The 27,370-nt window shown below is 42.6% G+C and overlaps 1 protein-coding gene and 1 pseudogene across 1 annotated transcript in view; one reads left to right on the top strand and one right to left on the bottom strand.

Moving 5' to 3' along the window:
- Positions 1-1,043: 1,043 nt before the first annotated feature.
- The window catches only part of SLC9A7 (solute carrier family 9 member A7), a 142,580-nt gene continuing 116,253 nt past the window's right edge, over positions 1,044-27,370 (bottom strand). Inside the window, exons 15-17 of the mRNA XM_057718554.1 lie at positions 19,703-19,785; positions 10,748-10,853; positions 1,044-6,940 (exon numbers count right to left, since the gene is read on the bottom strand). Coding sequence (XP_057574537.1) covers positions 6,689-6,940; positions 10,748-10,853; positions 19,703-19,785 — 441 coding nt within the window. The 3' untranslated portion in view covers positions 1,044-6,688. The remainder of the gene's footprint in view (positions 6,941-10,747; positions 10,854-19,702; positions 19,786-27,370) is intronic.
- On the top strand, positions 13,545-14,429 carry LOC130842195 (general transcription factor IIE subunit 2-like; annotated as a pseudogene).

The following is a 27,370-nucleotide window of genomic DNA, read 5'->3' as shown; positions in this document are numbered from 1 at the left end:
AGGCTTTCCATCTGTGGATTTCTGTGTTCTGTAGTTCAAACATCCTTTGTTCCTTCCCTTCCAGGTCAGTCACCACGAACCAGGGCACTCAGCATGTTGTCCAGCATTGGAGAAGACATGCTGTGGAAGCAATCTATCACACTGTCAGAGACTGGGGCTTGACTTGGTACCAACTGCTGTGCAATTCTGCAGAGCAGGAATATCATGAGCTGTTAAATAATGACTGACACATTGACTGAAATGAAGTTTCCAGTAAGGAAGTGACAGTGCAATGTGGATAATTATGGCCATAAAATAGGAAGAGCTTTAGTTCCCAGCCTGACCCTGCCTCTGCTGGAGCCATGTCAACAAGGCGTTCTCAGAACAAAGAAGAGACGTGATTTGGTACCATTTCCCATCAGCAGGTGCCTGGACAAAACATCAATGTGAATAAGGGCCAAGTACAGGCCTGTGTATCTTGATTAAATTACTTAATATTAATTAAAAGGTCTGGGTGGTATTTTTTAAAATCTGACTCATCCAACTCTTTTTCCAATAGTTCCCCTCGCCCCCACCCTTGAATGGATTTTTAAAAAGTAATTTCTCTCCCTGGGGTGGGAGAACCCTAATGAACTGAAAGAAATTTTTGCTTCTAAATTGTTCTGATATTTTTGCAATTATACTATTAAATGACTCTGGAGTCACTGTTAATGACAGGATTTGTTTTTCTTTGTTTTGCTAGGGAGCAGATTTTATGATGTAGTTCAATTGCATGGTTTAGGGAAAAGCTAGTCCACATACAAAGGAATACAAAGACTATGAAGGAAACTGTAGCGCACTCAAGAATCTTAGCAGTTAGCCAGCACTCAAAGCCTGTTAAAGATGGTTGCAGGCGGAGAGAAGTCACAGGCAGAGACCAGGTTTAAAGTGCTTCTTTTAATCCTAAGGCACATTTTTAAAATCTAAAAACAAAACAAAAAAAATCTGTTGCTGTGATGTTTAGATCTGATTTTAAAGCTAAAAATTTTCAAGCATCTAAATGAAGGGTCAGCAAAAACCTTTTCTGTAAAGATCTTGATAGTAAATAGTTCAGGCTTTACGAGCAGCTAGTTGTTCACTGCTGTTACAACTCCTCAGCTCTGCGTGAAAGCAGTCAGACAATATGCAAACGAATGAGTGGAGTATATGCCAATAAAACTTTATTTACAAAAACAAGCAGTAGGCTGGATCTGGTCCAGGGGCCGCAGTAATTTGTCAATCTCTGTCCTAAATGAAGTTGGAGAGAAATAGCCTACACCCAGAACAGAACCTCTCTGTAAGGGAAGAAACAGACTAAGAACAGGATCATACTGCATTCTTCTACTAAGGGACAATACTTTTAAAAATACAAAAGAAGATGAGCTCACCCAGTTAATCTTTTTATTTTGAGTTTTGTAAAAAAAAAAAAAAAAAAGCTTTGAGAAAAATGTGTTAAATATCAGTAAAGGGCAGGAAAACGTGTAGCTAGCTTTACAATATCAATCTAAACATATACACAAAGGCAAACATTAAGTAAAATGCTAGGGAAAGGGAGCACTTTGGGGGTCTAACTCCAGTTTTCCTTATTGCACATCAAGGTTGCTGATAACTCCAAGTCTTCACTTTTTCACAGTTAGACATACTTTAATATTATTTTATATAACATGTTTATATAACATACTATGTTAATTTTATAAAACCACCAGTTTGCTACTGTTGGATGGGAGTAAAAGACAAAAATTTCCCCAATTACAGTATGTACGCTCTCTATAAAAAATTCCCCAGAAGGTCACATCAGCCCATATGAAATTCACCCTAGTCTATTTAAAAAACTGCTTTTCAGCTATTAAATGAATCTTGGTGGCCTTCCCATGTAATCATTTTAATGGACATAGTAAAACTTCTTAAGAAGTCCCAGATGTGTTTTATGTAAAAAATAAAAAACCTAGGAGGTGACCCTACCATGAAGTCATACTTTGAATGAGTGATTTCAGTGACAAATTCCAAATCCATAGACTTAACACCCACATGACTGAAAAGCATCCCACTGCTTCGCCAAAGCTCACAGCTGGGATAATCACAACCAAAGTCAACCCCCAAATGTCCATGCAGCGAGACACTTACCCAGTAACACTGAGATCTTAACTTTTTTGAAGTACTTTAGACAGCAGATGTGGAGTTCTTCATGCTGTTTCCAGGTCCTTTTGCATCTGAGTTCCTCCAACACATACAGGCCCAGATAATTTTCCAACTGCCCAAGAGTCAAGCTGACCATGACATCTGGCAGTTCTGTGAACCCTTTTGAAAAGGTGGCCATCAGGATGAGAAAGTGACCTCTCCCAAGCACTTTCATGGCTGTTGCAGACCTTTTCAAAGGGCAGCAGAACAGGCAGCCCTTCCTCCTCATCTTCTCCAAGGCTCATGTCGCAAAAAACTGGCTGCCTGTGTGTGCCATGTGGGCCATGATTAAAGTATACCCTGCTTACAAAAATAAAAGACATCAAAAACTTTGGTTTTGCTCTTTACAATTTCTGCTGGCACTGACTGACAAGATGGGTTTGTTAATTTACAAAAACTCTGCTTACGAAACTTGGAACTGGAAAAAAAATGGTTTCTTTCTAGGTCTTGTTTTGAAAGGATTGTCAAAAAGCCTACTTGCTTTTCCTCGTTAAGACACTAGCATTGGCTTCCGGATCATTTCTCTGTAGATTGTTCTCATTAGGTTTTAGAAAGAGGAAAGGGCTTTTCAGGTATCCACATGGTGAAAGCATGAATGTAGCTTTCAGAATGTGGCAATTGACAATGGTGAGCCAGATTCTCACTTAAAAAACAACAGAAGAGATCAGAATTCAATGATACCACTCTACTGCATTTGACAGAGTAGCTCCTACACTAACTCATCTACAGAAGCAACATCAGAAAGCAGACATGAAACCTGTAAAGTGCCCCATTTCTGAAGTGGAATAAGGAGTCATATACTTACTGAATCAGAAAGCTGACTTTTCAGATGCTCTCAGTCCAGATTGTATTTTACAGCAGATGGGAAAAGCAGCTTTCTGATCCACCTCTTAGAACTCGCAATGGGTACCAAGGTAGGTTTCCAAGCGGCTGATTTTCCCCTCAGATGAGTTGCTTGTTTGCCCTCCCAGCAATCTCCCCTGAGTGCATCAGCAGTGTTTCTACATTTAGAAATCATTTTGTGCACATTAAATAGCTGACATGATAACATCAACTTCAACTGTGGACAAAGAAAGGGGGAGCTATGATGGGGGGTGGGGGGTGTGTGTGAAACAGACTTCTGTTTTGGAAAGAACCATTACTTTTTGCCCTACACTGAAATGTTCACAGACAGCTGAGATAACATTTCTTCAGGTTTTCTAAAGAGATTTTGTCAACCGAACTATGGAGGACATTTTCAGGTCTAGAGAACACAGCCTAAAGAGCTTCTTGCTGTTTGCTTGATGAGATATTTGATGTCGCAGTGTGATTTCTGGCTGCAGGGCATCAATGCTTTGTCTTGTCACTCCAGTGAAGCACCCTGTATGCCCTTCCTATACCTGTTTCCTAGGAGGAAATACAGCTTTCTTTAAATTCCAAATTTCCTTGTTTAGTTCAGTTCTCCTTGTGGTCCCCAGATAGAGTATGGAAAGGAATTGCAGGCGTTTTTTGTCTTTCCTCTGTCGGTGCTATACAAAAGTTTGCATCTCCTTAATTACCTGCTACTGACACCACTGCCACGTGACAGCAAAGTGATCACAACTTCCCACTTAACACGGGGCCTCTGCTCAGGCAATAAATGGGCCCATCCTTATCCTGAGGAGTCCAGTGTGGATGCAGGCATGGGGACAGGCAAAGTGTGAAGAGAAACAAAATTCACTTGACTGCAAAGGGGACTATTAATATAATCTCAGGTTAAATTGCAAAGACAGCATCTCAGAAACCTGCACATTTGATTAGCCTGCAGCTCAGTTTAAGACAAAAGCCCTTGTTCCCCACAAATGGGGGCAAAGATGACAGGTTTTTAACCCTCCCTCCATACATACACTCAAGTCACCCATCTCTCCTCCTCATGCTCTAAGGTTTTCAAAAGTGAACTTTTCAGTTGCACTTTAAGAAGTACGTTCTTGACTTCTGCGAAGATTATGAGCATGAAATTCTCACAGCTGCCCAGTCTGTATTATTGATCAACCCTGTTTGTTCCACATGACTAACAATTAAAATAAAACTTTCTTTGCTAGGCCATTCTTTAAGGTTCCAAATAGGGTCCACTGCAAGTTCTAGACTAGAGGCTCTCAACCCTAGCTGCGCATCAGAATCCTTGAGGATACAGAACAAAGCATGGCAGCCAGCCCCACCCTAAGCCTACTGAATCTGAATCTCTGAGGGTAGGGCCCTGGCATCAATATTTTTAAAAACTGGCCTGGTAATCCTAATGTGTAGCCGGGGTTGAGAACCTGCGCTCTAGAACATTCAACTACTGAAACTGTCACCCCCCACCCCCAACCCAGAACAGACATGTTTCTGAGATGACCTGGGATTACTCCCTCAGGGGAACTTTCTTCAGTTGGATGCACCATTACTTAGTAGTTTCAATCTGATTTCTGCCAGACCGGCAGCAGATACTCGGCCTCGAGTGAGGTGGTTTGAGGCGCTTGTGGCACCCTACCTTTTTTGCCACTCAGCACAGGCACGATGCTTCTGAGAGGTGGAAGCATTTTGATGAGTGGACTCACTTCCCAGGACCCCTGGTAAGGTCAGGATTAATCTCCACATCTTGCAAACAAAAATTAGGACCATAGGTCAGTGACTTACTCTGATCCCCTGAATAAAAAATGCAACCAAATAACTACAAACCTGGCTAACTTTTGGTCTTAGCAAACCTCCACTTACTTATATTTAAGTAGGTTAGATTAAAAGGTTTGCAGTGAGGAGTACAAAGCCCATGGATGACCATAAAATCAAAATGGACTTTAGTGTAGACACAAAGGAAAGAGGGGAATAAAAATGATTCAATTATATTGAACCATATGAAACTGGCATTTCTGTTTTCTTTTTAATGGTCGAGTGTCAGCAATTTCATATGGCTCAACCTAATAATAAATATTTCCTGGTTTGCACAAATTATCAATTCAAAAACAAAGTGTCAAGCAATGTCTTATTTAAAAATTAACCATTAAAAATCTGAGTTAAGATTAAATGACTGATTTCATTATGGGTGTCCTAGACTGAACTGGGCCACTATTTTGTCTGCCATAATAAGAAAAATGCCCATGTTTTATGAAAGCATTTTTTAGAAATTGGGTTTTCAAATACACTAGCACTGAAGCATAGAGACATGGGGAGAATCTCAAACTTGGTTTCCAAGGGTTCTCTCAGTATTTCACCTACTACAGGTGAGGGCAGGTAGAACAGCTCATCCACAAAGAACCCAAACTAAAAACCTAAATTTTAAACCGCACTTACACATTAAGCTGGTGCAAGGCTCCCTGGATACCAAGCAAATGGCCCTTCTTTACATGGCATTCAATGTCAAGACATCTGGATTCTTAATCTGTCTATAGTAGACAGAACCTTCTACCAGGTTGAATAATGCTTAACTTTCCATTGACTTGCCTCTGATTCCTCATGTGGCCACTGAAATCTCATTATGAGATTAGCTTGAGGTTGGAATTTATTAGCTTGAGGTTGGAATTCTACTCAGTCATTAGTATACGATCTTGTATTTTCTCTGAGGTTAATTTTGTTTGCAGTGCGATTTCTTCCCTCTGAATACCAGCCTGTTGCCTCTTAGGCTTCTTGCTGCCTTCTCTTCCCTGGATAAAATTGCATCCCCAAAATTTATTTCTAAACCCACAGTAGAATCCAGTCCTATTAATCATTTTCCATGCAGTCGGCTCATATGGGAGCCCTCAAGAACTGACTGATTTTTGCAGTGATAACACCATCAGTTTCTAAACAGCTTCTCCTGTCCTCAGATTAATTAAAAACAACAATATAACACTATTTTGCCTTTGGTTTCAAACATTTCAGTAACTTCTTCTTTATGGAGATTTCCACAGAAGGAACTGGACTTTGTTGAAATGTTCATGGACATATTTTCCAATCTTCAGTCTAGAGGCAACACAGCCAAAAAGGGCAGGAATCCTGATAGGAGGTTGCAGGCACGAAGCCTCATTGCTAGAGCCTCCACTCAAATTGCTTTTTCACGTTTTCTGTCCCATTTAACACCAGCTTCTCGTAATCCTTGGAGGTCCAATCTCAACTGCCTTCCTTCACAATCTTTTTCTAGCCTGTTCTCCCTTTGCTATTCCTACAGCCAGCTAGACCTGCACTGCTGTGTCTGGATAAGAAGCCTCTCCTGGGAGGAACCCCCCCGCACCTGCCATACCTTGTTCAGATCTGCAGGTGAATGAATGAAGAGAGCATTAAAGCATGCTATTTAACTCTGAACAGCGCACTACTATGTGAAAAAAGTGGGAATAGGTCTGCATTTGTCTTGATTTAGAGACACTTTAGCCCCACCAGCTGCATCTTGGGTTAAATTTTAAATGTTAAGATATCTTCAGACCCCAATAAAATAGACGTGTTAGTTCCATTCAGTCAAGGCCCCACCTCAAACAACACCGGGGCTCGCAGCCATCCTCACCCCGCCAGTGGGCCTGCCCCAGCACTCAGGGCTCAGGGCGAGGAGTCATGCGTTATCCTCCAGGGGGAACACCAGGCGGGTGCCCCGGCTGGAAACCTTCTGGTCTCCCATTCCCAGGTCTCGTTCCAGCACCTCCTCGGAGCTGCTCTTCGTTCTCCGACCGCCCTCGAGGCTCGTGGAGGCCGTGTGGGAGCCCGAGGAGCCGTTCGCAGTCACCGCGCTGTCCCCGTAGGTCAAGGTGAGGTCACCCTCGGTCAGGATGAAATCAGAGTCTTCCTCTCTCAGTGGCTCTTGGTTCTGAAAAGTGCAACAAACAACAACATCATCAACAACAAATGGGAGACCGATATCTTCCCGGGCTGAAGGCAACCCCAACCTCAACTCCTCATCTGAAAATAGGGATCACAAAACTTGCCTGCCTTGAGCCTCAAGCGTGATAACTGGATGTAAACTATAGAGTGCTATTCAACGTCAGGCTGTTGCTGAACCAGGACTTCGAACCCCAGAAAGCAGTTCTGACTTTTAAAATGCCTGACAGCTTGGGGACAAAAAGTGACAAAAGGGAAGAAAGGGAGATCAGCCCCAATTTTCAGCTTCCCAACCCACAAAAAAAGAAAGTGGTAAGGTCCCTGGGCAAACCTGCAAATAGGTTTCGGGTCCTCTCTTTTTTGGGAAGGTCTTCTGGGCAAGGAGCTCCTACCCTACACAAACCATCCTAAACCCACCTAGTTTACAGCTGAACCACTCTCTGTCCTAGTCAGCAATTGAGGGAAGAGGATAAGTCATAATTACGATGTCCTTCCTGCCCCCACAGAAACACCCTGATGGGAAGGAAGCCGTCAGGGAGATAAAGTGAGGGACAGCGAGGGAGGGGACGTTTCTCTAGCATCTATTATACACCTGCCAGGAACATCACAGAAGCTCTTTTTTGATCGTCACCCCTTCCCTATGAAGGGCGCAAACACTCGGGTCATAGAGAAGAAAACCGGAGAGAACCCATGGAACTGGCCTGAGGTTGTCCAGCTACTTGGAAGCAGAGTTAGGATTTATGCTGTCTCTAGACTGATTCTACCAACATAAAGGATGTGAAAAATCACCCCATCGGGAAGAAGACTGGTGGGGCATCTCATGCTAGGCAGCGGTGGTAGCAGAACAGACAAGGCTGAGCAAAGCTGGCTAAGTTAGCCAAGTGGCAGCCACCTGAAACTCTGAGACTACGGGGCGTGTCAGGAAGCAGCGTGCTGTCAGACGCAACCTTTCACTCTCTGACAGGTTTAACAAGCAAAGCCAGGGGTGGTGCGCTCCCCGCACCCCCGCCACACAGCTGTCAAACACTGCGAACTTCTTCCCTGAATGGCAAACATATGGTTCCAAGTCACACTGGGTAAACGGTTCTTTATCTCCTACGTCCCATCTACCTTCAAAGCACATTTGAAGTCCTCAGGCCTCTACACGACAGGGTCACCTTGCTGCAGGACACCGAACCTTCATACCTGACAGCCACGTGGCCCCCATTCAGTCATGCTGCCTGAGGCCAGGGTAGGTTCTCCAGTGTCCAGGCCTGGGATCTCCATCTATGTGAGAAACCAGCGAATGGCAGTGATCTCCTCTTCCTGGCACCCTTCCTTGTGCTGCTGACCTCATAGGAGGTGCTAGATGAACGCCTGTTAAATACACTGACCCAGGGAGGCCCTGTGGGTTCTGCATCCCTCACCTCTCCTATCCTGGCCCATCTCTGGGCACACACTGGTGACAAGCACATGCTTGTTTTCTGCATTGTATCTCAGTGATGTCAGCTTCTCCACTCTCCACAGTGTGATTCCACTGAACCAGGGCTCCAGCTTTTTTAACAGGCAAGCATGCAAGTCCTCTTGCTTGCAGCCTCCAGTCCTCACTGGAATGAGGCAGGGAGCAAATGTACAGTTCAAGAAACATCCTCGACTCAGGCAGAGCGTAATTCTAAAGCTCACTCCAAACTCCCCAATCTCCTCCTCTCCAATAGTAGTTCCAAAGTCCTGAAACTCCATCTGCTCCATGATGGTTTTCTTAACAACAGATGACAGCATGTTCTGTTTTAGCACGGTCCATCTCTCCCATTCATACATGTGCTAAGTAATGTTTTCGTTCATCTCTGTCAAAGTCTCTCTCCCAGGGTTCCTTAGCTCCCAGTGTTCAGGAGGAGACTCTCCTGGCACGTATTTTGCTGGGTTTGGAGCCCCACAGGGACAGAGGGGAATAGAGAACAACTGCATGTGCAGGGAATTCTGCAGATGGGGCCAAGCCCCTCCCTCCCCAGCAGCACAGAGGAACCCCCAGGTGGAGGGTTCGGCGTGGCCCCATCTGACCCCTCATGGTGGGAAGCAGGGCCAAAATTCCCTGACAGGAGAATACGAGACTGGATGTTGTCCCATTCCATGATGAAACTCACAAGTGCAGACAAACAGCACCCCAGGAAAGGTCACTCAGAAACAAAGACATAGTAAAACTTAGTGGAGAGGGATTTCGAGAGCGAAGCTTGAGGAATGTTCTATGCCGATGACCAAACCATCCCACAGCCTCGAATTCCAGATGACAGGATCGACAGAAGTTTTGTTCAGCTGAAGGTCTGTGTAATTACATAACTAGCTGTCCAATGAGGGCTGCTATGGAAATCACTGAAATAACCTGCAGACACCTATAAGCAAGTGTCATGAGAAAGTGTGCATTTAAATATCCACAGATGATTAAGTGGAAGAACACTGTTTTCTAGGCGGTTCTCAAACCTAAGTTTTGTTGCGAGTTAGTGGAAACAAGGAATAACAACATCTTCCACATCTCCCAAAGAACTTTGGTGAAGTATAAAAGCGTCACACAGATGCTGGGGGAGGGCCACCCAACAGTGTGTCCAACAGCCAAGAGAGCGGCTCATCTGAGGCCCTCACCCAGCACTAGACTCCACAGTGAGGCCCCCTCCACTCCTTCACCTCTGGCTTCTTCAGTTAAACTTCCAAAGACTCTCTGCTCTCACTCTCTCAGCAACAGGCCTCTCTGTGTCCGAAGCTGGCTGGGCCCCCGGTCAGGACCGCAACCCAAGGCAGTGGCAGCAGTATGGAGAGCGCTTCTTGCCTGTAACCCATGTCACCCCATCTTGGGTTGGCTGTGGGGAGTCCACAGCCCAAACATTACCCCAGGAAGCAAACCTTGGGCAGTCTCAGGAAGTGGTGAGGGGAGCACTTTTTTTTTTTTTAGAACTTTTATTGAGATACAGTTAACATACAATAAACTGCATAGATTTAGAGGGGAGCACTTTTAATTTAAGTGCCTGGAAGTATATTGAGTTTAGGCTGAGTTCAAAGTAGGCCAGATACCCCTAACTGATGTGCGAGAAATAGCTGGTAAGCTTCCAATTAGATAAGGTGTTTATAAAGTTTTAATAGTGGGTTAGTTATTTTACTATTACAGAGACGTGAAAAGTGACCCTTGTAAAACCTAAGTGAGAAGGAGGGCTTTAGAAATTGTTTAAAAGAGACTAGAGCTAGAAGGCAAAGAAACAGGTAAGTCCAGTGAAATAAAATCAAACAGTGTAACCAGTTGGAGTTTCTTTAGTGGGAGAAGTGAGGATGCCGAGTCACTACCCTTTGTTTCTGATGATAAAACACATCCAAATGGCCCACACTGTCACTTTACACAGAGGTCCAAACTGAGCAAACTGTTTAGCATTCAAAAAAAGACAGACTTATTAAATAAAACAGGATGGGAAACTAACTTTTTAAGCTATTGGTCTACATCCTTCCAACATAAAAGGTAATTAACATTATTATCTAGGCTCATATTCTACTAAAAACTCACCACAAGCATTAAAAATCACTTTACAAAACTGGGAGCAGTTCTAGGGAAATGGCGTTCTCAGCATCTGACCCATTTCTTAGTAATTTAAAAGTTTATCAGCGGTGGCATAGGAATTTCATTTCTATATGGGGAGGGGCTGGGGAGGCTGGAAGGCTCAACTATTTTTAAGAGAAGGAGACATTGATGTTGTTCTCTGTTACGTTTGGTGGAAATTCAAAGGAAAAGCTGTAGCAGAACTGCAGTGTTACCGTGGCAACTCAGCCATGCTGTACTTACGTCATACACCTGGGGACTGGTCAGACATCGCGCGAGCAAGCCACACCAGGCTGGGAGAGTGGTGGTTAATGGGGGGCCACTGTGTGTGAGGATGGGCTTCAAGTAACTTTAAAAAGAGAATTAAGGAAAAATGCCTGCAAAGAAAACACACACCCAACAAAATGTGTTTAGAAATCCCAGAGTAAATCATCTGTCATTCTACCCACAAAAAGCCTCTTTTCCCCCATTTTACCCGTACAATACAGAAAGGACTTGTAGTCTGCAACAGTCTGAATCCAGGATTAAACTATGCCCCATCAGCCTTAAGTGTTAACTGTTAACTTTCAGGTTGGCGGTTCCTCATTTTCAGTTAAAAAGAGTATTTGATTAATTAGGACACCCTTCTGCCTTCTTTGTTATGTTGAATGAGAATTTTAGTTTTGATCAGCCTTCCAGCTTTTGACAAACAATCAGCTCATGTTTTGGAAATAGGAAATCGTGTAGCTGGAGTGGAGATGTTACAGCCCTTGGGTTCCCTCTACCCAGGGGTCACGTGATGGAAATGTTCAGAATGGACAGGAGCTTAGAGGACTCGGCAAGGCAAAATGGTTTCACGAAGGTCACTCAGACCTCAATCTCCCACCTTCCCATACGGGACTATCCTTCCCTCTACCTGCTGCCTCTTTCCTAGACTCTCCAACACAGTTTCTCCACCTCGACACTACTGGCACTCTGGGCCAGATCACCCTCTGCCGTAGCGGGCTGTCCTGCATCATACGATGTCTAGCAGCATCTCTGGCCTCTACCCACCAGATGCCAATGGCACCCCCAACCCCTCCCTCAGGTGTGACAACAAAACTGTCTCCTGACATTGCCCCATGTCCCCTGAGAAGCAAACTTGCCCTCGGTTGAGCCCCCTGTTTTAACATGAAGGTCAACTGTTCTGTGGAGACGGGCTCAGGGTTTGCAATCTGTGGATATTTGTGCCGCCAAATGTGCAGCCCTGTGTTGGAAGCACCATGAAGCGTGTGTCACATTACGATGGACACCATTTCTGATACCCACAGCCTAAGCAATGTGGAAAAGGTGGAGACCTACAGGGCCACCTCAAATGCAGGAATGGCCAAGAGACTTTTAAGTCAGGTGAGAAGGCATCCCAGCTGTCTGTACCCAAGAGGATGACTGCTCCAAGCGCCATCACTCCCTGTCTTCATTCAGAGCAGCACGAGAGAGAAAAGGCTTCTCTACAGGAGGAGATGGAGGGGTGACCCTGGGGTAAACTTCTAGCTGGGAATTACTCATCAAAGGAGGATATGCAGGCTCTGCTGGGACTCTATAAACAGAACAAGCCCCCTCTGACTGCTGCCCTCGTTCCTAGAAACAGCCCCTACAGGCCTATCAGTTTTCTTGTGTCTTCAGCTCAGAAGCTGACAGCAGCTGGATTTGCAGAATGACTAATACAAAAGAGTCCCAGGGAACCCAGAGGCTACCTTTCAGAGGTTCCCTGTCTAGGGCAGTTCAAAGACAAGTTCCCTCTTCCCAAATACAAAAGGCCCTCTAATAACTTCTTTAAAAAAGAAAACACATTTACAGATAGATTTTAAATGTTCAAACTGTTGGAAGGGCAAAAAATGAAATATCAAGCCTCTCTCCCACCCAGTCTTTCTGGTAATTTACCATTACAACTTTATAGAATACATTTTTTCGCCCTATTTCCTGATTTGTAAACTGTAGTCAGAAGCTTTTAACTCCCTCTTATGAAGGCTGGTAAATTTAATTCATTTACATTCCTGCCTCTTTTCAATTTTTTTCCCTAATTTTTATTACAATTAATTTTATACTGTAGATATATAACATTTGCATTCTGTAACTAATAAGCAAAGCTCTGCTTTGCCTGTGGATTGAGCCTAATGTTAAAGACCAATAAGTAACACTTGTAATAATGTAATTTATGAATATCATTCACTGTAACCAAGCAGTGGTTGAAATAGTATTAAAGGAAATGTAATACAATGTCATTTAAACTTTGTTAGTCAGAAGAGAACATTTGAGTGTCTTGCAAAAAACAAAAAAGATCTAATTTCTTTTTGATCTTGTTCATTTCTTCTGGGTTATAACAAATCACTGCTTCTTCAATGTTGTCCTCTTAGTTGGATTTTATTTTGTTTTAATCCTTATGTTATTTCCCTCCCCCGTTCTTATAGAGTCTGCATGGTGCTAAGCTTTCTGAATTCTTACATGTCTGAAAGCTATCCTCCTTTTTTTTTTCTCATTTTTGATTAACAGCTTGGGTGTAGAATTCTAAGCTCAGAAAAAAATTTTTATCCTAGAACTTTCATTTTGTTGATGGTTTCCTTTGCCTTGCAGAAATCGTTTAGTTTGATGTAGTCCACACGTTTATTTTTGCTGTTGTTGCCTGTGCTTTTGGTGTCAAATACAATGACAACAAGAAAAACTCGGTGCCAAGACCAATGTCAAGGAGCTTTTCCCCTTTGTTTTCATCTAGGAGTTTTATGGCTTCAGGTCTTACATTTAACTCTTTAATCCATTTTCAGCTGATTTTTGTGAGTGGCATAAGATGAGATCCAGTTTCACTGTTTTGCATGTGGATATCCAGTTTTCCCAGCACCATTCATTAGAGACTGCCGGCTGCCGCCGCCGCCAGTGCAGAGACCCCGACCTGACGGGGCGGCGCTGGGCGTGTGGGGGGCGCTGACGACCAGCAGGAAGCGGCGGCCGCGTGGGCGACGGGTCGCGGCGGAGGCTCTGGGAGGTGGCGGCGGCGGGAGGCGTGGGGCGGCCCTCCTGGCTCAGCATTATGGATCCAAGCCTCTTGAGAGAACGAGAGCTGTTCAAATAATGAGCTCTTTCCACTCCTGTAGTAGAAAAACGCTCTGTATCATCTGAGCCATCGTCATCATCAAAGAAGAAGAAAGCAAAGCTAGAACATGGAGGGTCATCAGGCTCTAAACAGAATTCCAACCATAGCAATGGATCATTTAACTTGAAAGCTCTGTCAGGAAGCTCTGGATATAAGTTTGGCGTTCTTGCTAAGATTGTGAATTACATAAAGACATGGCATCAGCGAGGAGATACACATCCTCTTACTTTAGAAGAAATTTTGGATGAAACACAACATTTAGATATTGGACTCAAGCAGAAGCAATGGCTAATGACTGAGGCATTAGTCAATAATCCCAAAATTGAAGTAATAGATGGAAAGTATGCCTTCAAGCCCAAGTACAACTTGAAAGATAAGGAGGCCCTACTTAGGCTCTTAGATAAGCATGACCAGCGAGGCTTAGGAGGAATTCTTTTAGAAGACATTGAGGAAGGACTGCCCAATTCCCAGAGAGCCGTCAAGGCGTTAGGGGACCAGATACTATTTGTAAACCGTCCTGATAAGGAAAAAATTCTTTTCTTCAATGATAAGAGCTGTCAGTTTTCTGTGGATGAAGAGTTTCAGAAACTGTGGAGGAGTGTCACTGTGGATTCAATGGATGAGGAGAAAATTGAAGAGTATCTGAAGTGACAGGGTATTTCTTCCATGCAGGAATCTGGACCAAAGAAAGTGGTCCCTATTCAGAGAAGGAAAAAGCCTGCTTCACAGAAAAAGCGACGGTTTAAGACTCACAATGAGCACTTGGCTGGGGTGCTGAAGGACTACTCAGACATCGCACCCGCAAGTAGTGAACAGTTCTGAGAGCAAAGAGTTACAAAGTCAAGATCTTCCTTGTTGATGCTGGGATCTGAAGACTGTCTTCCCGTTCTACTTCTTAGGGCTGAGGAGAGGAGCAGTTCAGTTTACAGAACTAGTGCAAATTACCAAACTCGATTCTTATTTTCATTAACAGGCTGATGAGAAATGTGATGTCTCCTGTTAACCTCCTCTTTCTTCTTGGGGGAAAAGCGCTCAGCCTAGCATACAGGTGTCTTTGCTATTTATCTTGACTTATAAGTGGTTCCTGGTTCCATTTCCCCTCTTTTATTACCTTAGAACAAGTTTGCCGATAGCCTTGAATGCAATATTTGTTTATTCCAAAAGAATGTATTTATAATAAAATCATTGTAGAAGGAAAAAAAAAAGAGACTGCCCTTTCCCCATTGTGTTTCCTTGGCATGTTGGTCTTGAGCCTATATGCAAATTTTATTTCTGGACTTCTTATTCTGTTCCCTTGATCTGTGTGTCTGTTTTTATACCAATGTCATACTTTTTTGATTACTATACCTTTGTAATATAATTTGAAATCAGAAACTGTGATGCCTCCAGCTTTGTTCTTTTTCCTCAAGATTGCTTTAGCTATTCAGGGTCTTTCGTGGTTCCATACAAATTTTAGGATGGTTTTTCTTTTTCTGAGAAAAATACCATCAGAGTTTTGACAGAGATTGTAGTGGACTTGTAGGTCACTTTGGGTAGTGTGGATATTTTAACAATATTAGTTCTTCCAATCCATGAATACAGGTATCTTTCCATTTACTTGTGTCTTCTTCAATTTCTTTCAGCAGTGTTCTTTAATTTTCAGTATATAGATATTCACCTCCTTGGTAAAATTTATTCCTAAGTATTTTAATGTTTTTGATGCTACTGTAATGGAATTGTTTTCTTAATTTCTTTTTTTGGATGGTTCATTGTTAGTACATAGAAACGCAACTGATTTTTGTATGCTGATATTATCTCCTGTAGCTTTAGTGATTTAGTTTAAAAGCTTTAAGCAATTTCTTGGTAGAATCTTTAGGGTTTTCTATATGTGAGATCATGTCATCTGCAGAGACAATTTTACTTCTTCCTTTCTGATTTGTATAACTTTTATTTCTTTTTCTCGCCTAATTGCTCTGCTTAGGATTTCCAGTACTGTGTTAAATAGATGTGGAAAGAGTGCACACCCCTGCCTTGTTCCAGATCTGAAAGGAAAAGCTTTTAACTTTTCCCACTGAGTATGATGTTAGCTGTGGGTTTGTCATATGTGGCCTTTATTATGTTAAGGTACATTCCAGCTATACCTAATCTGTTGAGAGTTTTTATAAAAGAATGTTGGATTTTGTCAAATGCTTTTTCTGCATCTACTGAGATGATCACATGATTTTTATTTTTTATTCTGTTAATGTGGAGTTCACATTGATCTGATTATATGACATCCCAGGGATAAATCCCACTTGATCATGATGTTTGACCCTTTTAATGTGTTACAGAATTCAGATTTTTAGTATTTTGTTGAAGAATTTTACATCTACCTTCATCAAGGATACTGGCCTGTAATTTTCTTTTCTTGTAGTGTCCTTGGTGGGCTTTGACATCAGGACTATGCTGGCCTCAAAAAATGAATTTGGGAGTATTCCCCCATCTTCAGTTTTTTGGAAGAGTTTGAGAAGGATTAATTCGTCTTAATTCTTCTTCTTTTTTCTTTTCTTTCTTTCTTTTTTTTTTTGGCTGAACCACATGGCTTGTGGGGGCTTAGTTCCCCAACTAGGGATTGAACCTGGGCCCTCGGCAGTGAGAGCATGGAATCCTAACCACTGGACTGCCAGAGAATTCCCGGATTAATTCTTCTTTAAAATGGTTGGTAGAATTCACCAGTGAAGCCATGTGGTCCTGGGCTTTTCTTTGTTGTGAGGTTTTTAATTACTGATTCAGTGTCCTTACTTGTATTGGTCTGTTCAGATTTTCTATTTCTTCATGATCCAGTCTTGGTAAGTTGTATGTTTCTAGGAATATATCCATTTCTTTTAGGTTATCCAATTTTTGGTGAATTATTGTTCACAGTAGTCTCTTATGAGCCTATATATTTCTTTTTCCTAATGTAACTAAACTTTTATCAATTTTGTTCATCTTTTCAAAAAGCCAATGCTTAGTTTTGTTGATCTCTTCTATTGTTTTCTGAGCCTCTAATTTATTTGTGCTCTGTCCTGTTATTTCCTTCCTTCTACTAATTTTGGGCTTTGTTTTTCTTCTTTTTCTAGTTCCTTGAGGTATAAAGTTAAGTTATTTGAGATCTTTCCTTTTTCTTAATGTAGGCACTTATCACTATGAACTTCCCTCTCAAAAATCTGCTTTTGTTGCAGCCCATAAGTTTTGGTGTGTTGTGTTTCCATTTTCATTTGTCTCAAGATAACTTTTAAATTTCTCTTCTGATTTCTCCATTGACTCATTGGTTGTTTCAGAGTGTGTTGTTTAATGTCCACATATTTGTGAACTTTCCAGTTTTTCTCCTATTACTGATTTCTAGTTTCATACTATTGTGATCAGAAAAGATACTTGGTAAGATTTCAATTTTCATAAATTTGCTAAGACTTGTTTTGTGACCCAACATATGATCTATCCTGGAGGATGTTCCATGTGCACTTGAGAAGAATGTATATTCTGCTGTTGGATGGAATGTTCTGTATATGCCTAAATGTCATTTAGTCTAAAATGTAATTCAAGTCCAATGTTGCCTTATTGATTTACTATCCAAGTGATCTATCACTTTAGCGTTTTGTCACTCTCCAGTGAACTTGCTCCAATTTCCTCTACATCCTTTCCAAGCCCAGTGAATAACATGCATTCTTAATTACAATGTAGACAAAGTGCATATGACTTAAAAAAATCCCTGGGGGTTCTATTTTAGTTAATGGCAAACAAGGTAATTTGAACCATCTTTTCCATTGAGGCTAACTGGAAAAGCTGGGAAAACAAGATAAAACAACAAAATTTTCTGTTTAATGGCATCAGAAAGCTACCAGGGCAGTGAAGAGGGCCAGAGTCTGGAAAAGGAAATCCAAGAGGTGAAGTCCTGCATGTGGTAAGCCACGTTTTTCTTAAAAGCACCTGAGAAACTAAGCAGAGGATCTGGCAGACTCACAAAAACAGAGTGAATCTGATAAAAACTGGAGTCTGGGGTCTTGTGAGGAAGTCTGTGTAAACACTCTAGGCTCTGGGTTGGAACCCTGGAAAAAAAGGGCACACAGAAAACAGACTAACCCTCACAGGAACTGAAGCCCAGCTTCAAATCACCTTTATTTCCAATTGGATTAAAGTAATCTGGAATTGCTAATTCCCCTAAACTTGCCACCGACCAGATGTAAGGTAAATCATCTCTGAAAGATGATAACCTCATCTAGAGCATCTCAAATTATCTCTATACTTTTTCACTGTTTATGTCTGGCACTTGGTTAAAAAAAAAAACAGATGCACAAAAGGTAAACAATAAAGCTCCTAGAAGATAACACAGGAAATTGGCTTCATGACTTTGGAGTTGACAAAGATTTCTAAAAGAGTATACAAACAATAATAACCAGAACAGATTAAGATCAACAAATTGGGTTGGACCTTCTGTTCATCAAAAGGTCCAATCTATTTAAAAGTGAAAAGGTGAGTCACAAGTAGAGGAGATTTTTTATCACATATAACTAGCAAAACACTCATATCTAGAATACACAGGAACTCTTAAAATTGGTAATAAAAAGGCCAATGACCCAAGACAAAAATGGGCAAGAGATTTGAACAGGCACTTCATAAAGGAACATACCAAAGGGCCAGTAAATATATGGTAACGTGCTCAACCTTATTAGTCACTAGGTAAATGCAAATTAAAACCACAATGGAGTATAATCTATAAAAATATTGAATCACTGTGTTGTACACCTGAAACTAATATGTAAATCAATTACACTTGAATTTAAAAAAAACACAATAAAATACCACTATAAATCCACTAGAATAGCTAAAATTAACAAGGCTGACAATACCAACTGTCACTGAAGATGTGGAACAAATGGAACTCTCATACACTAGAGGTAAGTGTGGAAAGTGGTACCACCATTTTATAAAACTGTTTGACACCATCTTCTAAAGTCGAACCTTTGCATGTCCTATGACTCAGCAATTTCACTCCTGGGTATATTCCCAACAAAAATGTATGTAAACATGCACCATGTTTAAGAATGTTCATGTGGTATTTTTCATAGCAGCTTCAAATTAGAAACAATCTACATGTTCATCAACAGAATGATAAATAAATTATGATTATATTCATATAGTGAAACACTATACAGCAATAAAAATAGATGATCTAGAGCTACAACATGGATGAATCACACAAATGATGTCAAGGCAAACAAACCAGACACTAAAATATATATATATATATATACACACACACACACACAAACACACTCTATAATCACATTTATACAAAGTTCAGAAACAGGTAAAATTATTAAGTGCTGCTAGAAGTCAGGAGAGTGATTACATTTGGGGAGGAGAAAGGGATAGTAATTGGGTTATGGCATGAAGGGAACTGGTAATTTTGTGTTTCATGACCTGTTTGGTATTGAGTATACCTATTCTGCAATAATTCGCTGAGCACTTATGATTTGTGTACTTTCCTATACATATCCTTTACGTCAATAAAAAAATTTTTAAACATTTTCAAAGTCTCCAAAGACCATATATAAGCTACCTACCCATTTGATCACTATGTCAACTTTAGAAACCATGAAAGTGTAACTTTTTGGTTTTTAATTTTTCACCTGGGGCCAAGTGAATCTATTACAACAGAGTCTGCCTTGCATATGGTCCAGTGAAGGCCAGGATCAGACTTGGCCAGACTTGGTTCAGCCAATAGGAATCATCCTCCCCACATGGATTAACTGGCCAACCTCCACTTCCCTTCCTGACCACAGCATGGTTCAAGTGTAATTTTAACTAATCACCTACACAGGCATATTTCCCTTGGACACAAAGCTCTGAAGAGCCACATGAGTCTACCAGGCTGTGGCTTGACTACCCTAATGATGCACAAACATTCCTCTTGGCCACAGAGATGCTTGTTATCAACTATGGTTGAATGATCACTGCATGTGTCCCAACAGGGACTGACTACACCTGTAACATGCACACATCTTTCCTTATTCATCAGAAGTCATTCACTGACAACTAAACAAGAGGATTTCATCATCGATGTTTCACAAATACAGGGAAGCCCCTTAAAAGGATACTTGTGGTCAAAGCTGTACCACAGCCTGAATAGCCAAGCACTCTCCTGCTTTGTCCGGTTTCCTCTGGCAGTATCTGGACCATCCTAGGAACAAAAAAGAAGACAGATACTTAGTTGCAGAAAAGGAACTGAAATGTGTGTGTGGGGGGGGTGGGGGGACTTCCCTTTTAACCATAACCTTTAGAGATTTTGAGTTCAGAGTCAAACATCCCGTATCACCAAAATTTCAAAGATATATCAGGAGGCAATATTTTAAAAGAAATGGAATAAATCCAAAAGGCGGACAAATCAATCCCCAAAGAAAAAGGCTTGGTTATGTCTGGGGGTAGACCAACTCAATGCAGCACAAAATTTCTTTTGGCATTTTTACTGTAATTTTCCTCAGAGTGCCTTTTAGCAGATTAATTACCCTAAAGTAGTCTCGATCCTAACAGGCCCAAATTGATTTATAGAGAATATTAAAGGAAGCGTCTGTAAAACCAACTTTCCAGGTCTCCCAAAGCTGGCCTGGGGAAATCACACGTGGTTGAGTTTCCTAACAAACCAGCCAAGAGCTCTTGGTGGTCCTTCCCCAGGCACCTGCACTGTGTTCCAGGCAGTTAGTAGCTTGCCCTACCAGCTTTAGGAAGGTGGAGGTAGTGGGCAGGGGAAAGGGAGCCAGCATCAGCATCTCTGTTATTCTCTCTGCCCTCAAGTAGTACGTTCCCTTACTACTCCTCTCATGCCTTTCCAGCTCAAACATCCACATCGTTTCATTTCCAAAACACCTGGCAAAAGCAAACATTCATTTGAGGTTTAGGAAATCTGTTCTGTGCAAGTACTATAAGCCGCACAATTAATATTAAAAAGTGGACTGATGGCAGCAATCTGAGAGCACTGCTGAGGTTCTATGTTGGTGGATGACAAGCTCTGAAAGTACAGACTGCTTGTGAAGCACAGCCATTTTTATCATTCTCCTCTTGAATGTTTTAGGGAGAGGTAGCTCCACAAGTAAGGGGCCATCGACAATAACCAAATAAAAGTTGAGTCACGATTACAAGTATGTAGTTCTAAATCTCAGTGGGTGTAAATTCTACTTATAGCAGAGATGCCAAGGAGGAGTCAGAAATCTCTGAGAAGGTAAGATAGAGACAAATAGAGGGAGGGAACTTAGCAAGCACTAATTAAATTCCTAATGTTTCCAATGGCAAAGATGACTTAAAAGCAGTCCCCCATGGTATCTGAGGAATATTTAGTGACATATATGGAAACGGCTTAAATGGGCCCTTCTGTGGATGAGGAAATAAGAAGGAGAGACCAACTTTATTTTACATTTTAATAAATCATGTAGGGAAAAGGGGGCACAGAAACGTCTCCATTTGCAGGTAACAATCATTCCTTCCGGTAGTGAATTGCTAGCCCGATGACAACTCTCGGGAGATTTCAAAATGCCACACGACTGAGTGGAAAAGTGGTAGATGACTGTTTTGAGAGATGAGTGTTTTATGAAAAAAAATTAAATGCTTCTTTATAAAGTGATAGGCTCTAAGCTCTTGCTTCTAAGTGTCTGTAGAATCTTACTAAAGAAAAAAACTAGCAAGATGATAAACATCTTCAGAAAGGATGCTATAAACCATCAGGCATAAGACAAGTTCCCCAAAGTCACTTTTTTCTGCTCTTCCATTAAAACAACAATAAAAATGGCAAAACCCCTATTCTGTCATCCTAACCTCTGCAACACTTAAGTTCTTGCCATCTCACCTCAAGAAAGCCACAGGAGACTGACTTATATAAGCCCCAAGAGGGACAATGAAAATGAGTAAAGCCATGGAAAGGCTTCTTTTTTGAAGGCAAATTAAGAAAAGGTCTTCTCAGGACTTCCCTGGTGGTCCAGTGGGTAGGGCTCTGAGCTCCCAATGTAGGGGGCCCGCAACTAAGAGTCCACATCCCGCAACTAAAGATCCCACATGCTGCAACTAAGACCCAGAACAGCCAAAATAAATAAGTAAATACATAAATATTAAAAAAAACCCAACCAAAGTATAATTAAAAAACAAAAAAAAGTCTTCTCAGACTACAAAGAGATATGCCTGCAGTCCACAAATAAGATAAAGTGATCTTAGAAATGTAAGACACTAGGAGCCAACCCCGAGAAGTTACAAATTCCGGGCAAATAAAAAGTGCAACTCTGTAACAGGGTGTTAAACAACTTCTTATTCTAACAGATGGAGTCAGAAGCATGATTATGTACAAGAAGAACTTGGATAAATCTACATATAGAGGCTTTGGGGAAATCAGGGAGGGTCTGTGGAACAGGGCTTATTTTTTTTAAGCTGACCCAGAAGACAACCAACAGCTGCGGCCTAGCATGATTTGGGCGACTACCATGGACAAGGCAGTAAGTCCTTCCTGCGGGCTCCGAGCAGGGGTCGGTGTGGATGCAGGTGATCCTACAATAGGAGGGCTACCTATGCAGACCCTTGGCTTTCTGTTCAAGCACTGCCCACAGAAGAAGTGGGGACTTGCTCTCTCACCACGCCCTCTTCAAAACCACCAGGACGGTTCGCACCCCCATGTCTTTAGCTCAGGCTGCTTCTAGAATTCAGAACACCCTTGCATACTGTCACCTTCTCCCACCCACAACACCTACCTGACTGATCCCTATTCATCTCTCAAGACTGTGTACAAGGTCAGCACCTCTGAGAAATGTTTCAAAGGCAATGGACCGCTCCAAGAGGTGTGGGTGTAACCATCACAGGCTTTCTCAACAGACTACCTGGGTCCAAGCCCTAGCTCTACTCCTGTCTGTGCCTTTGCCTTGCTGTGTGACTCTGGGCAAGTTTAAATTGAGACATAATCGACACATAACATTGTGTATGTTTAAGGTATACACCAGTGTTGGTTTGATGCATTTATATATTGCAGTATGATTACCACAGTAGGTTAGCTAATGCCTCTACCCTCTCATATAATTACTATTTCTATTTTGTGTTGAGCACGATTAAGATCTAGTCTCTTAGCAACTTTGTAACACAGTATTGTTGGCTACATTCACTATGCTTGTGCATTAGCTCTCCAGAATGTATTTATCTACTAGCTGTAAGTTTGTACTCTTAAACATCTCCCCAAATCTCTCCCTCTCTCATCCCCCAGCCCCCAGTAACCACCATTCTGCTCTCTGTTCTTACGAATTACACAAGGGATTTTAAAACATTTTACTGAAATTGTTAATAGAAAAGCCCCTTCAAGAAAATCAATACCACCAGCTCTGCTTCCCACCAATTTTTGAGCATGAAACAATGAGTGGCTATTTCTCCTGCATTCACTGAGCACCTACTGTGTGCCAGGTACCATGTGGGTGCTGGAAACGCAAAGAGGAATGAGACCCAGCACCTGCCACTTGAGGAGCACATTTCCAGAGGGGGACGCGACAGACAGATAGGTATGGGGGTAAAGAAGAAGAAAGTAGATTAAAGACCTGGGGAGTGGCGAAAGGTTCCATTTTGAAATAATTTTTCTAGAACTAATGAATAATGATTTCTGGGTAGAGTTATATTTCATTCCATTCTTATTGTTAAGAGATATATTTTTATGTTAAGGTCATTACAATAATGAGAACAGCTTATTTTTTTTTTTCTGAGATGGAGCAGAATACTGCCCCCACCCCTGAAAGATTTCTACATCCTAATCCCTGGAGCCGGACTCTGTTACGTTACACGGCAAAAGGGGCTTTGTGGGTGGACTTAAGGTTTTCCAGGTGGGCCCAGTATAATCACATGGGCCCTGAAAAGTGAACAAGTGGGGCAAGGGCGTCAGAGAAATCCGGTGGGAGAAGAGGAAGGAGAGATTCAGAGCATGACAGGGGCTCACCCCGCTGTTGTTGGCTTTGAAGGTGGAAGGGGCCAAGAACCAGGAAATACGGGTGCTTCTAGGAGCTGAGCTTGACTCCCAGCCAATGGCCAGCAAGGAAACAGGACCTCAGTTCCACAAACACATGGAAACGAATTCTACCAACAACCTGAATGAGCCTGGAAGTGGCTTCTCCCCCAGAGTCCAACCCCACAGACACCTTGATTTTGGCCTTGAGAGACCTGAAAGAGAGAAACCAGGAGAGCCCACCAGACTTCTGACCTACAGAACTCTAAGGCTGTGTTATTTTAAGCCACTGAGTTTGTGGTAATTTGTTATAGCAGCGACAAGAAACTAATGCAGAGCAAAATAGTATATCATTGATGCAACCCGATTTGGGTCTTTTTCATGTCACTGGGGTGATGGGGCCAAGATTTCTCAGAAGAGGGTAACACAGGGTTTAAAAACAGGGAATTAAGGGCTCCACACTGCCTCTACCAGGGCTTCTCAAACTGTAAAGTGCACACACCCATCCTGGGCACCCTGTTAAAGTGAAGATTCTGATTCTGTGGGTCTAGGTGGGGCCTGAGAGTCTGCATTTGTAACAAGCGCTCTGGTGATGCCCAGACTGCTGTCCACGGGGACACTTGGAACAGCAGGGAGAGGTCCACAGTCCCTCATGAAGAAGCAGACAAGGCCCTCCACAATCTCGCCTCTGCCACTCTCCACCCTTATCCTTCATCACATTGTCACCAAGCTCTTAAGGACAGAGATTCATCCGTCACGTTTGCAGATGTATTCCCAGAGCCTGAAAGAATGTCTGAAATATAACAGATGCTCAATAAATAGTTGTCAAGTGAATGAATAAATTAATGTTAATTTTGAACTTCTAAGAAAAAAAAAAAAGAATAGCCGAAAGGGAAATCAGGGGCCAAGGGAGGCAATCAGAAAAACAAAAAAGCACAGTACTGATGAACCTAGTGATAGTGGAATAATAAAGATGCAGATGTAGAGAACAGACTTGAGGACACGAGGTGGGGGGAAGGGGAAGTTGGGACAAAGTGAGAGAGTAGCATTGACATATATACACTACCAAATGTAAAATAGATAGTTAGTGGGAAGCTGCTGCATGGCATAGGGAGATCAACTCTATGCTTGGTGATGACCTAGAGGGGTGGGATAGGGAGTGTGGGTGGGAGGGAGGCTCAAGAGGAAGGGGATATGGGAATATATGTATACATATAGCTGATTCACTGTTGTACAGCAGAAACTGGCACAACAGTGTAAAGCAATTATACTCCAATAAAGATCTAAAGAAAAATAAAGATACATGTGGAAAAACAAAAAAGCATGGTCGGGAAGGGGGTCAGAGAGCAGTAATCTGAGGAAAGGCACTTCAGCAACTGTTTGAAGTTAAAGATTTAAGGGACTGGATGTCAGATTTTAGCCTGGACGGAAACTGCGGGAGGATCCAGGAACAAACAAATCCAACTTGCCCAGAAAAGTATATGTCAATGCAACTATAAACGGCTGAGTTTCTGCAGTTTTCAGGTACACGTGCGCACGCGCGCACGCACGCACGCACACACACACACACACACACACACACAAGCACAGTGGTTCCCTTTCCTCCACATCCCACTAATATCCTGCTTGTGACCTTGTCCTGCTGAGATGACAGAGGCGGGATACGTTCAGATTCGTGCTCCTAGCTACTCCAAAGCGGCCTCATCAATGAGCGCGCTTCTGTAAACTTGGGGAAGGAAGTGAATGATGTGTCTGCATGTCCGGCCAACATAAATCTCAGCTGTGTCTGGCATGAAAAATCCCCCCTTGAATGGGTTGGGAGGCCACCCCCAGGCCCGGGCAGCTTGCCTCCAGCTGGGCTTGCTTTTGTTTTGGTTGCAAAGTCACCAAGACCTCCGGAGAAACAAAGCAACTGAGTTTTTTGTTTTGTTTTGTTCTGAGTCAAACTTGCCAGGGACATGAAGCTGAAGTCGATCCACAATATCCTTATGCTTCCCTCACATAGAGCCAAAAGTTCTGGCCAACAGCTCCCTTCCTTCGCCCACATGAGCTAATATTCTGTGGCTCTGGAGCCATGAGTCTGTTTATAACCTTGGGCTTCTAGGATGGGTGAGGAAAATCGTGCTCCTTATAAAAAGGGCTTTCCTTTTTTCGTAAGTCGAAAATCACTTTTTTGTTTGCTTTTAGCAAAACCATTTAGAACATGAGGTAAACAGAAGTGCCCTTTCTTAATGGGGAACAAACATCTGGACTTCCCCCACCTCTGACTTCAGTTTCATGACAACACTGAGCGTGTGACCTGGATCCGTTTCAGGGGAAGCTGCAAGAACCCAGGGTTTCACCCAAAAATGACAAGCCCATTTATTTCTCTGTTTTACTGGTTTCTCACGAGCGCCGAGTGCTCGCAGCCCTGTTGTTAATGGTGTACTGGAGCACGAAGGTCAGGCCAGGAGGACTTGGAGAAATGAGGCCCTTTCTGCACGAGCTCATGAGTCATGTTTCAGGTGTCCTGAGGAACTGAGCTTGAAGTTTGCCTTTTTCCCCCAGTCTGACAGCGATCTTGAAAGACTTTCAAAATGCCAACAGAACTGCCTTTGAGGGCCCTCTGCATGACCGTGTGGGAGGCTTGGAAGGATGGTGGTTAGAGGGAACGTGTGACACAGCTCCTGACTAGGGCCGGCCAAAGGGGCGCCACTGGGAGTGCAATGGAAGCGGCTGCCACCTGCCTGCTCAAAACCAGCCCAAAGGGTGGTTTCCAAGGTTCACCCTGCCTGAGGCTGGGGGCACTACTTAGCTATCACTGCATGGACTAAATGCACTGCCAGAACCCCTAGCCCTTAGGACTCACTCCTTTTCAAACATTTCCACAGCAAGTTCATCACTAAGTCTAATTACAAGCCCGGTGTCTCTGAGACATACAGTAAGTTCAGCTACATGAAACCAACCAAACCATTTCACGTATTTCCTTTCACAGGTGCTTGAGTCCAGAGGCAGGAGCAATGGAAAACAGCAAAAGACTGGGCAGGGGCAGGGCGGGGGGTGAGGTGGGTGTTGACTGGCTTGGAACTGTCAAGATGAAATTGCCCCGAACCCTGGATATCCATCTGGTTGTGACCTGTTTTTCTTACAAAATTAATCCTGACTGGCCACAGGTCTATGGAAGATGTATATCCTACCAGAGCCATTATTTCCCTTTCAGTGAGATGAGGATGTCCATCACGGATTTCACCCAGGTTTCCTCAAATCCCAGGTTGGGGAAACCCAAACTGTCAGACTCTAAATTAGCTGCTAGGTGCACAATTCCTGAACCTCTGTTTTCTAAAGTCCTTAATCAAAACTCGAGTCAAATAACAACTTTTCAAAAAGAACTTATCATTGAAAGCACATGTTCCCAACTGGCACAATGGCCAATTCTAATATAGTCACAAAGGCCTTCTAGAGCACCATTAAATTTAAATAGGCACCAAATCTCCAGTGAAGCTCACTGAAAGCTCTTCCCAAAATGCCTAGAACTTTCAGAGGTCATGGCTTTGTGTCCCTTAAGGGGCATCAACCCAAGAAGGGCTCATCAGGCTGTGACCACCATCACAGAGAAAGACCTCAGAGCAAGCTGTGGCAGCACCCCGGGCCCCACACGGAACCACATTTTGCGAGACTTGCTAAATCTCATTTGGTAGCTGGAGTCATTTAGAAGATCCTAGGGAATCTGAGACATGCAGACTGAATTTGGGATTAAGTGCAATGATGAGCGTGATTCAAAGCTGGCTGGAAGAAAAAGAAACACTCGACATGGCTTTGCAGATGACACATGCAC

The sequence above is a fragment of the Hippopotamus amphibius genome, chromosome X (assembly GCF_030028045.1).
Source record: "Hippopotamus amphibius kiboko isolate mHipAmp2 chromosome X, mHipAmp2.hap2, whole genome shotgun sequence".
Lineage (NCBI taxonomy): Eukaryota > Metazoa > Chordata > Mammalia > Artiodactyla > Hippopotamidae > Hippopotamus > Hippopotamus amphibius.
This window is presented reverse-complemented; position numbering and strand designations above follow the sequence as displayed.